The sequence below is a fragment of the Acomys russatus genome, chromosome X (assembly GCF_903995435.1).
Source record: "Acomys russatus chromosome X, mAcoRus1.1, whole genome shotgun sequence".
Lineage (NCBI taxonomy): Eukaryota > Metazoa > Chordata > Mammalia > Rodentia > Muridae > Acomys > Acomys russatus.
Window position 1 is genome coordinate 94,028,823 of NC_067169.1, and position 14,310 is coordinate 94,043,132.

A 14,310-nucleotide genomic window follows, 5' to 3' on the forward strand; every position below is an offset into this window, starting at 1 on the left:
TGTAAAAAACAAAGAATATATATTTAATTTAAAATGAAATAAAAAAACAGGAAAACAACAATACTGGTATGAGCTGTTTTATGAAAGTCGTTTATTGTGAAATGGTAAGTTGGGTTTGAATCTCCACTGGGGTGAAAATAGAGAAAAATAGGCACCTATTGGGCTCACATAAAGGGAATTTAAATAACCTTTTAGTTTTCCTAATCTTTTTTCTGAAACATACAAATTGTACCAATTGTAGAAACAAAGGTAGGTGTGTGTGTGCATGTGTGTGTGTGTGTGTGTGTGTGTGTGTGTGTGTGTGTGTGTGATCACTTTTTAGCTCTCTCTATGGGCCTCCAGATCTCAGACCCTATTCAGCTCCTGACAGCTCCCAGCCTTGTACTCCCTGAGGTCACGAAGCAGGCAGGAGGCGGGGCAGAGGCTGAGGAGAGGCAGGTGGAGAGGAGAGCAGCCAAGAGACAGGGATGGCCGCAAGCGAGTGAACAGAAAAGGGGAGAGATTAAAGAGAGAGGATGAAGAAAGGACGAAGTGGGAAGAGGAGGCCAGAAGAAAGACAGTACCATAATTCCAGTTGTTCCAGAACGTGGTTTATGTTCCCTTAATCACTTTTGGAAAAATAGGCTCCAAATGCATAACAACAGCCTACTCTTATCATCCCTATTAATAGGTGTTGGTTATTATTACAACAGGAATAACTGTGCATCTCCCTTCCACCCAGACAATCCTTCGGATACTGCAAGAAAATGATATTGGTAAAGTCAACGGCTGGGGGAGCTCTCCTGGTGCTTCTCTCCATTCCCAGCCCATCAGGTTTTAATCTTTAAACCAGAGAAACTGGCCTGCCAGCAACAATCGTAAGGGAATGTATAGGAATACCCTACTGCTTGCCTTTGAGGCTTCTCTATCTACATCCAACCAGGTCTCCCCCCACTGCACCCCCGTGCTAGTTCTTCCCTCCCACACTAAGTCTGAAAACAGCTAACACCACCATCTATGGAGGGTTGTTCTCTCATAATCTGCATCACATACTTTTACATCTCTGCCAGTCCACCTTCCAAGTTATGCTTTTAAAAAAATACTTTCTGCTTTTATTGCCATGAAAACAACTTCGTATAGGTCCCAGTCACTCCTGCAATCCAGCCATCTTCCATAGCTCCCAATTGCCCACATGGTGACAGCCAAACTCTTCCCTGTGGACACTGGGCTCTTTAATATTTGACCCTGACTGCTGCCTTGTGTTCACTACCTATGTCGTTTTCTATATTTCCCTCAGCTTCTTACCTCCTAACTTGCAAGCCTATCTTCCCCACCTGTACCTGCTTTTAGTTTATATCCTAAATTCCTCCTTATCCTTTGTCCTTCACTCCCTTAGGCTATCAGGGTCCTTGCTATATCTATTGATGCTCACCACGCTAATAAATTACGCTCCTGTGTCAATTGTTCATCTATGTGTCCTTCCTGCTAGCCTGAAATCTGTATTCTTAATGCCTGATATTTTAAAAGAATAATTGGTGTGATCATAATTGGAAGGCAGAGAGTTTGAATGGTTATAGCATATCTGATACCAACCCCGCTTCAGAACCTTTAGAGTTTGCTGTCCCCTCTGCTTAGGATCCCTTTTCTTGGGTATCTTCTTGATTTGCTTTCCAGCTTTATTCAGGTCCCTTCACAAAAAGAAATCCCATGCCTACTCTGTATATACAATTCCTCCCTCATTGGTGTCTACCTTTCCGGCTTCATTTTACTTTAGAACTCTAAGCACACCTAACATTGTACTGTGTACTTTGTGGGTTTATATTCTCTCCCCTGCTAGAATATAAGCTCCACGGGACACAGACATTTGCTTTAATCACCCTTGAATCCTTAGAGTGTAGAACAGAGCCAGGCACTGAGAAGATGCTCAATAAATATTTGCTGGATGCTGTTGAATGTAGAAATAGTGCTGGATTCTATTACTACTTCTATGTTCAAGTTCTATATGACCTTAAGCCAGTTGTGTCCTTCCTCTGAGCTTCACTTTTCTCATCTTTCACATGATGATGACTCTCCAGATTTTATAAGTAAAGATGAAATGTTAAGGAAATTAAACGTGAAAGTAGTCAGCATGGTGCCTTTCACACAGAAGGCAGCTAATGCCTATTAGGTAGAACCTATATGACAGACCAATAGTCACTACTTCTCTGATCCCCACCATACACTCCTCACCAGCCTTACCTATCCTAGCACCCAGCATGTCCAAACAATTCCAGCTATGCCTGTGCCACTACACTCACCTGCCACAGTTGTAGAGGTCACAGCAGAAGCAGGTGTTGCCTCGGATGCGAGGTGTGCAGAGTCCGCGGCTAAGTTGAGGGCAGTTCACCTGAAGACACAAAACAACAGTGGGAGAAGCCAGCACTGGATGGGAGGATTGGTCCTCTGGGACTGAAATGTGAGTTAGTGACTGATGGAGACAGAATGATGCATGCGATATGAACATACCCATGCCAAAGAAAAGCAAGAGAGAAAGAAAGAAAGAAAGAAAGAAAGAAAGAAAGAAAGAAAGAAAGAAAGAAAGAAAGCAGGCAAGAAAGGTAACTATGCTTGATGCATAAAGAAAGTGCCTGTGGATGTGGGACTGTGTTCAACCCCAGCCCCAGCCCCAGCCCCAGCCCCCCCCCCCGCCCCGTCCTTAGTGCCTCACTCATAAAGGCGAGAGGGAGAGAAGACGAAGGACAGACAAAACAATACATGGTCTATTCAATGCACATTAAGGAATGAGGCTATGAGGGGTGAAAAAATCAGAACACAGGATGAGAGAGGATCTGATAGAAAGGAAGACAGAGGGGTCATCACGTGCACACTGAAGTACAGTAGTACCTCTTTAACTGCCTGGGTAAGGTTCTTCAAAGCCCTCGTAGAAGGAGCAATTTTAGTTGAAGAAGTTATAACCTTATATAGGAAAAACCGAGTTAAGAGAAACAGGATTACAAGCAAATGTATGGAAACCATTATGAATATGTGTGCAGTTGGCAAATGAATACAAGAAAGTTATCACAATGAAATCAAGAGAATAGCTGTAACCGTCTTATAGGTTTTGAGTTTACAAAAACATTTTTCAAGACTATAAATATAAGGCATAATCTGCATTTACCATCTCTTGCAAGAAATTGTTCAAGTTTCCTTCACTCTAAGGATGTAGTAAAGTACTTTCACATTTGTTTGGCTTTGTTGCAGAAATATTCATAGTAAATAGGAATTGTTCTTCATATTGGGTCCTTTGTCCAATTGCCTATTGACATGCTGTTAGCACACACACATTTTATTCCTCTTTCTAACCCAGGAACAATTAGAAAATGGAGGCACTGGATGGTACAACCATAATAAAAGCATTTACCATCATGCCTTGCGAGCAAGACTATGACTTTGTCTAACTCCGAGGACATCATTCATGTTGCATTTTATGTAAAGTGGCTCCCCATGAGGTTGTATGATAGAGTGGCCATTTTGCCTCCACTTTTCTCTTTTCCAGTCACAAGTGCTATCTTTTAGTGGGTTTTTTTTTTTTTTTTTTTGTAATCTTTATTGGTTCTTTGAGAATTTCATACAATTTACTTTGATCCTATTCACCCCTTTTCCTAACTCTTCCTAGAGCCCTTCCCCGCTTCCCTACCCACCCAACTTGGTATCTTTCCCTGACCATAGAGCTCAATTTGGGCTGCTAATGTACTCTTGGGTGTGTCTTCACAGGGAGTGACTTTGATTTTGAGTTTAACAGAATACCAACTAGTCAAAGTTCCCAGAAACATAGGTAGAACTTCAGATGTTGGAATCCACTGGTTGGGAGGGGTTTTGAGATTTGCTGAAATGAAAGCACCTCCCCCCAAATGTCGTCACTACTAGAGCCTCTAGCTGAAGCAAATGGAACCCAGGGGATGTATGGGGGCAGGAAAGAAATACTCCTCTGAGCCTCCTCCGATGCTATTAGGATGGCCTGTTAGACTAACAAGCTGGGCCTCCTTAGAACCTTGAGACAGACCAGATTGCTCAGCTATCCTGATTTGTCCTCCAAAGCAGTGTGGCATTAATGTTCTGCCTTGTTAGCACAGGCCTACTATCTTGATAGGGTCCATAGCTTCTTCCATCTGAACACCAAGTCCAAGCAACTTAATCACCATTGGAAGAGATGGGAGAGGGACACACACTGAGAGACTACTGGCTGGAGTCAAAGGGCCAGCCTGCGGCCACAGAACAAAATTAATCTGATTAGGCCTTATGAGGCTCCAATGTATGGCATGTCCTTATTAATACTGTGTTTTGACTTACTGAACAAGTCGCTCAAAACATCTAGTAGTAAATTTAGGTCTGTGGAAAGAAGTAATATAGAAAGAGTGTTTCATGGCTGGAGAGTTTTCTCATCAGTTAAGAGCACTTGCTGTTTTTGCAGAGGACAGGGTTCGATTCCCAGCATCCACATGGGGTGTCTCATAACTATGTGTAACTCCAGTGCACATGTGGTGCACATACATACATGCAGGCAAGACACTCATACAAATAAAATAATAGAATAAGTAAATCTATTTTGTTTTTAAAGAAAGGTTGTTTCAGGTTTTAAAAAAAGGGACTTTCCCATGAGGTAAAGTCATGCAGTGTCATTGTGGCTCACCTCCTCAGCTTCCCTCTGGGATGTCTTGGGAACATAGTGGCACCGGTTAGCATAGAGTGGTTTCAAATCCTATAAAGGGAAACATCAGACCAAAAGAGTTTTGGCTTTGTAAAGTAAAACATCAAGAGCCCTGCTTGCTAATAAAAAATTTGAACACACACGCACACATGCACGCAGGCATGCACACACACAGGCACACAGAGGCAGTAGGCGGTTGGGTTAAATTCTAAAAGTTATCTGTTGGGGGCCTGAGAATGTATGCATCAGACAAAAATCATTCTAATAACTGCTTTCTGTTGGACTACTTCAGTTAATGAGAAACCAGGGAGACTGATTGAAAAATGAGTTTGTTGAAATTTCTCTGGTTTTCTTTTACTTCTCGGCTTTGTCTTTTGCAAACAGTCCCTGGGGAGCAAGATTCAAAACTCCAGGTTATTGCAATATTGCACTTCTAAATAGAGAGAGCGAGGTTGCACTATCACCTGGGGACTAGACAGGAGATGGTTCACATGAGCTCCCTGCTGTTGTTTCCATAGCCTTTTCAAAAGGAAGAGGTAAAGAAGCCAGGAGCTGGAGGACAGGCCGCTACCTAGTCAGCTGGAGATTTTAACTCAACTGAACTACAAGCCATTTTCACTCTCCTACACAATTAGAGAAAGCCAACGAACTTAAAAAGTACTTGTAAGGAGAGCTGAGAGTTAATCCACTAGGTTGGCCAGCTTTCTGATGAAGCATGAGCGTTGGGAAGAATAGACAAGATAGACATGTCTGGAAACTTGTAACCAGAAGATGCTGTCGTTTCTAGAACTGATGCTAAGCATCCCTGTGTGGTAGGGGGTCTGTGGACAAAGTCACATTAGTCTAAGGCAATAGTTTATGCAGAATGGCCTTAGGGGGTCAGTTCAAAGTGCCCAGGCAGAAAGGATTTATCTTTTACCTTTCCCCTTCTGCCCTCACTTGTCTTCGCATTTCTAATCCTGATGGTTCTTTTCCCTATACCTGTGATTTAGAATCCCCTATACTTAACATTGAGTGCCTCTTGCCTTCTATTCTGTGACCCCCATCAATGACCTTGGACTTTCCATTAGCTCATGGTCCATAATTCTCTTTGCTGTTCAGTGTTACAAAAATGCATTGGCGTTAGTTCAGTCTGGAGTGAGACTAGAAAGAAGTGAGGGCTCTCGTGCTCACAACTGACAAGATTTCCTTTCTATGTTAGAGTAACAGCATATGCATTATTAGTGTGCTCAAGAAAAGATTTGTCTACGGTGCTGGCCATGGCCCTGTGACCTGGTTTTGCAGAAGCCATTCAGCTAACACCTTTAAACGAAGACTGGCATGCAGGATTGACTACCTACTGGCTATGTCTGGCTGCTATTCTGCACTTAATCCCCAGAAGAAGGACAAGCACAGGCAATTCGGGAGTGAGCAGAGGTCACTGAGCCTGAGTTTGCAACCTCTTTAGCCTGAAGGGCTGCCAACCTTGGCAAGAAAGGATGTAAAGGGATACTGCTATAAAGTAGATGACTACTGTGTGCCAGGCTCTTTTGGGGACATGCTCATACCTATTATTTAATTTCCCTCTTTCTACCCATGAAAGGTAAATGTCTATTTTATACACTTGGAAGAGAGAGAAAATGTGACAAAGAGAGTAAAGTGACTTTTACAGCTAATGAATGGCCATGGGTGGGGAGATGGAGAAAGAAAAGGAATAGAAAAAGACAAAAAAGACAAAGAACAACACACTTCAGAAGGGTGGATTGGAAATTAGGTGTTGGAAAAGTTCAGACTCACTCAAGCCAAAGAAACACAGTAAGATGATATTAAAAGGCCTTACCAACAGGGCAGGCTGGCTTTAACTGACCCAAGTTGGGCTAGGATCTAAATATGACTTTTATTTAAGTAGTCCATATATCCTTGGGCAGGTTGCAGGTTCCATGTTAGAAGAAACATTTTCTTGAAGATGTATCCAGCCTTTGTCTCATGCCATATATTATAACTAAGAGAAGGCAGCTTTGTAGAAAGGAAGCTGAGAGCATCCTTCAAAAGAAAGGTTCATTAGTAGGGGTAGTATCATGGCCTTAGGCAGCCATGATGGGGTCCTGTGAGGACACAGATGATTGAATTCTATATGATAAGGAGTTTCTGACTCTTAGGGGTTTGCTGGTGATTGGGGAGGGCTAAGTTCCACATAGGATGAAATGGACTAATAATGGGCAAGAAAAACAAAGTTAGCATCTGAGTTGCCTTAGGTCTGGGAACGAGGGAGAGCCAGACTTTTTGGCATCTGAAAGGGAGAGAGGAGTCAACTCAGAAAGGTCACGGCATGCCTTCTTATCAACTCTCTGTCCAGAAGGGGTGAATACAGGGGAGTGTGGCCTGCCATCCAGGACAGAAAGGCAGCTAGAGGACCTGTGACTTAACAGCTTCATGATACCATCAAAATCTATTAAGCATGATGCTCCAGTACAACTCACCAAGTGCAGAACATACAAAAAGACTTGGGAGGTGAGCAGGTTGGCACAGCAGTTGCTAATGACCACGCCAACTTGAAAGGACCTGAGACCACCTCTGAGACAAGCCTCCAGGCATATTTGTGAGAAATCATTTAGATCAGGTTAGGCACGATCTCCTCTGTAAGTGTTGATGTCGGATGAGTTAAATGAAATGAGAAGACCCACCGTAAAGGACAGTGGCAACACTTCCTGGCCTGGGATCCCTCACTGAAAAAGTAGACAGTGAACTGAGAACCTGCATTTCTCCTCCCTGGTTCCCGACTGCCAAATGCAATGTCACCAGTGCTGCAGGTTCCTGCCACGGTGCCTTCATGCCGTGATGGACTAGGGCCACAAGCCCTGAGCAAGGTATTATTACAACAAGAGGGAAAGTAGCTAAAAGTAATTACCACAAGGAACTTCCCAGTAAAGAGAGGTTGGGATTTTTTCCGCCATTGCCTTTCACTCATGCCAATGATTGAAAATGTTAGGCCCATAAGGGAAATACAATTCCAAGCCATAATGAGGTACTGCCTCAGACTCACTAGCAGTCAGATAGCAATAGGAATTGGTGAGGCGATGAAGAAAGCAGACTCCTAATACATGGATGGTGAGTATAACACAGTGCAGCCACTTAGGAAAACAAATAAACACAGTTATCATATGTCTTAGCAATCCCATTCCTAAGTGGAAAGGAACTGAAAATGCAAGTAAAGCCCATTCAGAAAAGTGCACTCAAATGAGAACCACATCACCATACGTAATGGTCAAATGGTAGAAACAACCCAAATGTCCATTAGCTGGTGAATGGGCAAAAGAACTGTGGTATATCCATACAGTATGGCGTTATTACAACACAAAAAGGAATGAAGCACTGATCCACGGTACAACCCAGATGAACCCTGAAAACATTGTACTAAAGAAAAGTAGCCAGTCACAAAGTCCACATGTTATAAATATCCTTTTGTATGAAATGTCTAGAATAACAATATCTATTAAAGTGAAAGTATAAAAAAATAAAAAAAATAAAAATAAAAATAAAAAAAGTATATTAGCTGCTGCTTGGGGTTAGGGAGGATGGAGAGATAGGATATAACAGGCAAAGGATATAGGGATTCTTTTTTATATAAAAAATCTAAAATTGTCTAATGTCTCCATGTAACTGTGAATACACTAAAAAAAACTATTGGATTATAATCTTCAAATGGGTTGGGTTTACAGCTTATAAACTTTATTTTAATAAATCCATTTTAAACAATATGAGTGGAAGAAAGAAGAAGAAAAGGAAGCCATTTTAGCTCAGATGCCATCAAAATCTACTACAGGCTTCTGAGCCACTAGGCCTATGTTGCCATGGAAACTGTCTCAGAGCGAGTACTGTTTGTCAAAATGGGGATAATAGCACCTGCCCTACATATCTCACAGGATTGTTGTAGGTCTCAAATGAGATAATAGATGTGAAGACACACTGAAAAGCTAAATGTATTACATAAAAACAAAGAATTACTGTTATTAAGATGGATCCTATTGAATACAAAATAGCATGCACATTATGATTGACTGCACCCAATGGTACAAAAACATGTATCTATTCAGAGAATAATATGCAAAGACCACAGTAATTGCAATGTTAGGGGACAGAATTATAAACATTAAGAGTTACTGATATATCATTTAGGAATCAAAAAAAAAAAAAGGTTGAAGTCTTGTGGTGGGGATAATATTTATGTACATGGCCCTGAAAAACAAATCAGAGAAAGGGCATCTCTGTCCCATACCTTATTTTTCCTCCCTACCCAGATTATTTCCTAAGCTACTATTTCAGAGGCTGGTCAGGCAACAGCATTAACATAGGACCTCCTTTGATCTTGGCAAATAAGGGACTGACTCTTCTTTCTGGTACAGGAGTCCAAAAGGAGCTCCAATTGAAGTACTGGCTCCGATCATCCCAACACAGATCTACTCACACCCTTGAATCTTCTTTGAATGACCTTAACAGTTAGCCAATGGCTAAAGTACAGCAACATGCCATTTCACCCATAGAAAAGTCTGATACGCTAATTTTGCTCTAACTCAACTATTTTAGAAAATATAGTTTCCAATAGTTCATGGAACATTTTCCATTTCAAGCTTAGTTCAGTTGAAAAGCTGAGTTTGCTCTGGGGGTGCTTAGTTGCTATACCTTGCTCTTGGTTTGGGTCTTTGGATAACATCAGTGCTACTTAACACTGTCTTATGTCCAAGGCTCTTTTGTTTTTTCTGGTCCCCTTCTTCCACTGAAAATTATTTTTAAAATATGCTTTATGACTGCATTGGTATACAAACCAAATATAGCTTTGTTATGTGCCAGGCTTTTTGCCTCAGCCTAAATGCTCACCATCTTTCTTCTTATTTGAGAAGAAATAATACCATGTTTGTGGGGCCCTAAAATGACTCTGAGTTCTAGGCTGTATGCTTACTGTAATTAATGGAAAAGTTGTTCCTGGGCCAGAAGTCTGGAACAGTGTGAGACAGACCATGGTAGAAGAAGGGCAAGGACCGGAAGTTGCTCTGTAAGCTGCTAGTGGGGAAAGGGTGTCAACAGTCTTACTGAGCTTTGAACACTATGAACCATAATACCAACCTGGCAGGCAAAATGTAGCCACTTGTGAGAACTGTTATGGGTGGTAGTCAAGCACTCTGTAATTGGATTTGAAGCCCACCCCATGGGAGGGAATCTATACCTGGTACGGTAAATCTGCTTAAAAGCACATGGTGAGGGAAGTCACAGGCCCTAAGAGAGACCTTAATTCCATTGTTTAACTAAATTGACATAGCATTAAACCACCTCCTAAATATATATGTTTATACACATAGACAATTTTCACTCTCCGCCTTAATCACAGAAGCCTTTCTTTCTAGTGAACTGTGATAAGTGCAGAGCCTTACAGTTGCAAAAGGTGTGCAGAATCAGTGACAGGTGGGTGCTCAGCCCTAACCCTGACATTTACACCATACCCTCTAAAGCTCAGGACATATTGGTAGAAGATGGAGCAGAAAAGAGTGTAAGGGCTAGAAGCTACAGAGAGGGGCTGAAAAATGCCAGCTTCAGGGGGAAATACACATATTTCAACAATTATGAATTACTTTTCTGGGTACGTACAAGAATGGGCACATTGACACCCAGGCATGGATGCAAGAGGAGCCCCAGAAAGTGCTAACCCATATTGCTAAACGACTTCCTACTGATAAACTCAATAAAATGGGTACCATTTTTTTTTTTTCGGTTATGTACCCACTGAGCCACCAGGTTGCAATAGATAGTCTCAATCAAATGGTCCCATGGACATCTCTGAACAAATTAAATGAGTCACCAACAAATCCAAAAATTATGAATCTGAAAGAGGGACAGAGAAAAAGTAGGGGTTGTGGATAGGAGTGGGAGGGAGATTTTTTTAAAGGAGGGATGGAGGCAGCAGTCGGGATGCACTTATATACATAGGTGCATGGAATTGTCAAAGAACTAAGTTTTAAAGGAGGGCAAGGTCCTCTATAGAGAGCTCAATGGGCATGTTCTAAGTCCTAGAGAGCTCCTGATAAGAAGCCCAAATGTTGAGTTCAGAAGTGAAAATGGTCCTTACTCAATGCCCAGCTTCTGCAGAGCGGGAACATGTGACATCTGGACTGAAGGACTGAATTCGAGGTGGATTCTTAGCTCTAAACTTTCTCTAGACATCCAAAGTCATCATTACATTCCAACCACTGCTGTAAGAACAGCAGTAGTTGGGTACCTGAGCAAGCTAACTCCATCCTCATGGTCTGTTGCTGTAGCTGTTGAATGGGGAGGCAGGGGGGCGGTAAGTTTGGACCCCTATAATGCTTCCAGGCCCTGTGACTTCTTGCTGCCCTTTCTCAACCTTCAAGCCCTCCCTTACCCCAGTGACCTTGTCTTTGCCTTTCCAAATTTCACATGCCAAAGGGCTAGGTCTATCCCTGTTGCCACTGGGAAGCCTTCTGTGCTCTCTGGAGTCCAAGATGAAACACTATGGCACCTGGAATCTGTATTGCCCATTTCGGCCCAGCTTTCTGCATGCTTGCATTGTTCACTGATATTCTCACCTTGACTACCAGCTATTGAAGGGAGAGGAGGAGCTTCCTGCTCCCTTGTATCTTGTGCCCCTCAAAGCACTCAGTACACACTCACTGGAGGGTCATATAGCATTGCACAATCACTTCAACTCAAGGTTAAGAATACTCACGATGTGTCTGGCAGCAAAGACCCCATCAACTATAGCACAACAAAAAGCCGCAATCACACCAAAGCTGATAAACACGATAGAAGCCACCAGCTGCAGGAGGGAACAAAATGCATGTGTCTGTTAGCCTTCCACAGTTGCTGCTTTTGGAGACTAGGCAATCCCCCAAGAGCCTGCCAGCCAAAGCAGAACTCTAGTCTATCACTGACGGGGATGCTTTTCTTTTCCATCATGCAGGGTGAGTGGGCATGGGGGTCGGCGGGGAGGAAGAAAAGGGGAACTGAAGCATTTTTTATACTTCCAGGGTAAGCTCTGAAGTTCATTCTGTGAGCACCCAATGAAGAAGCTTGCTGGTATCCAGCATGCTGTCCATGGAGGACTTGGACTGCATAGCCCTTCCATCCTCAGATTCAGAAAAATGTTGGACCTTGGACATCATGTAATCCGACCCTATATTTTATTTATGTGGAAGCAGAGGCACAGTGAGGGTGAACAGTGTTTCCAGTATCTTTACTTAGTCTATGAAAGAACTGATGCTTACCAACTTCTAGTTCTTTGATTTTTTTTTAATACCCCCAACTCTGCTGCTTAATGACACAGTGGACACTGATGATACCTCTACATTTTCTTCTGCATCATTGAAGAAAGGGGACATTCGATTTACTAACACTTAAGTATCAGAGAGATTTTGTAAGAATTTATGTCTCTGTAATGGATAAATTCTGTGTTGTATATATAAACTTTGTCTTTCTCTCTCTATATCTTTCTCTGTCTGTCTCTGTCTGTCTCTCTGTCTCTCTGTCTCTCTCTCTCTCTCTCTCTCTCTCTCTCTCTCTCTCTCTCTCTCTCTCTCTCTCTCTCTCTCTTGACACATGGCCTCATAGTCCAGGTTGGCCTCATATCCATTTTGTGCCTGAGTCTGGCCTTAAACTTCTGATCCAGCCATCCAAGGCCTAGGAATACAAGCATGTGTCACCATGCTTAACTAGAAATTTCTAAATAATAAATCCAACTCGCCAAGTCTGCTAATCATGTTAGATAACATAAATTTTCTTAAAGTGTGTCTTCTGGTACCAAGACGATGCTGCAAACCAAGGTGTAGGAGCGTTACAATTTCAGAATGTCTTCAAGGACCAGAAGATCTGATGCATGACCCCACCGTCTGCCCCGGTTGACTTTCTGAACTACACGGAATCAGCATTTTTCTTTCTTGAGGCTTTTGGGGAGAAAGGGGAGGAAATAATATGGCATCAAGCTATTCCCCAGGGAGTAAGGGGAAAAAATCAAAGCCAAGGGTACCCTAGGGTTCACCCACTTCAGCAGGCTGAGAGGAAATACTTATCTCCTTTGGGACTTGTTCAGAAACCTCTCTCCATAAATCTCACTTCACAGCACTGCAGATAATTGGTAAATAATGGATGAACGATGTCATGAAATTGGCATTATTAGCTATGCTATGATCATCTCTACAATTAAAACTCCCCCATTATTTGAATAATTTAAGCCCAAAGTGCAAATGCAACTGGCAGGGGATGGAGTCCAGGTGAATGAAAGAAGAAACTATTAGAAGTCCCCTGGCAGTGATTCTCAAATGCTGAGGGAAACCTATGGTTGGAGTTCTGTGTCCCTAGAGCTATTAAACTATTGATTAAGCTCGATGTTAAACAGACCCCATTGCCAAAGTCTGGATGCTGCAGAGTTGTCCAAGGGGTCTAATCAGTCCAGCACCTGACCACTCACCAAGCTTCCTGATTTGTAATTCTATAAAATCCATTCTGCCCCTAGCCCTCAAGGAAGCCTTCTCAAAATTCAACTGGAAAAATACAGAAGCTTGCCTTTGGCGGATCCCATTAGGACAGTAAACATTCTTTTTTTTTTTTTTTAATTTTTTTTATTAATTTATTCTTGTTACATCTCAATGTTTATCCCATCCCTTGTATCCTCCCATTCCTCCCCCCCCCCCATTTTCCCATTATTCCCCTCCCCTATGACTGTTCCTGAGGGGGATTACGTCCCCCTGTATATTCTCATAGGGTATCAAGTCTTTTCTTGGTAACCTGCTGTCCTTCCTCTGAGTGCCACCAGGTCTCCCCCTCCAGGGGACATGGTCAAATGTGAGGCACCAGAGTACGTGAGAAAGTCGTATCACACTCTCCACTCAACTGTGGAGAATATTCTAAGCTTCACTTTCTGTCAAATGCTAATCCTCTTGACCTTACTGTGTACTTGGCTTTGAACTATGGGCGGTAACGACACACAGATATTGTAAGTTGACCTCATAACTTTAATTTGTCTGATCTATGTCTCAAGCACATTTATGGTTTTTGTTGTTGTTTAATATATTTTTTCAAGATTTATTTCATTATTATGTATACAGTGTTGTCTGCTTGTTTACCTGCAGGTCAGAAGAGGGCACCAGATCTCATTATAGATGGTTGTGAGCCACAATGTGGTTGCTGGGACTTGAACTCGGGACCTTTGGAAGAGCAGGCGGTCCTCTTAACCACTGAGCCATCTCTCCAGCCCCTAATATATCTTTTTAGCTTTTATGGTTTTGGTTTTAAGACAAGATCTCAAGTAGCTCAGGCTGGCCTTGAACTCAAGAATTACTGAAAGGTGATCTTGAGCTGAGCTCTGGATCCTCCTGTGTCAACCTCCTGAGTGTCAGGACTAGAGGCCTGCATCACCATGCCCAGTTTACACTTGTTTTCTTAATTGAAATTCTCCAGATTATCATCTCCTAAAAGGTTTTTTTTAGTCTTTTGTTTATGAAAACTTCTCCAAAAGATTATGTAACCAAAAGGAAGCTATGAAAGTCAATAATTCAGGGATGCAGTAATATATATTACAGAAACACGGGCATTCTATGCCAGAACAGCAGCCTGACTGAACAGCATGAAGTGTTCCTTTGAGAATGAATGAAAAAGCTTAA

The 14,310-nt window shown here is 42.2% G+C and overlaps 1 protein-coding gene across 3 annotated transcripts in view; it reads right to left on the reverse strand.

The window, feature by feature from the left end:
* The window catches only part of Tmem255a (transmembrane protein 255A), a 58,424-nt gene that overhangs the window by 25,677 nt on the left and 18,437 nt on the right, over nucleotides 1-14,310 (reverse strand). For 2 of the 3 annotated variants that reach the window (XM_051142553.1, XM_051142551.1), the window contains exons 4-7: nucleotides 11,382-11,471; nucleotides 4,649-4,717; nucleotides 2,863-2,934; nucleotides 2,277-2,365 (exon numbers count right to left, since the gene is read on the reverse strand). In XM_051142553.1, the coding sequence (XP_050998510.1) occupies nucleotides 2,277-2,365; nucleotides 2,863-2,934; nucleotides 4,649-4,717; nucleotides 11,382-11,471 (320 nt within the window). The remainder of the gene's footprint in view (nucleotides 1-2,276; nucleotides 2,366-2,862; nucleotides 2,935-4,648; nucleotides 4,718-11,381; nucleotides 11,472-14,310) is intronic. The other variant, XM_051142552.1, reaches the window with a different exon arrangement.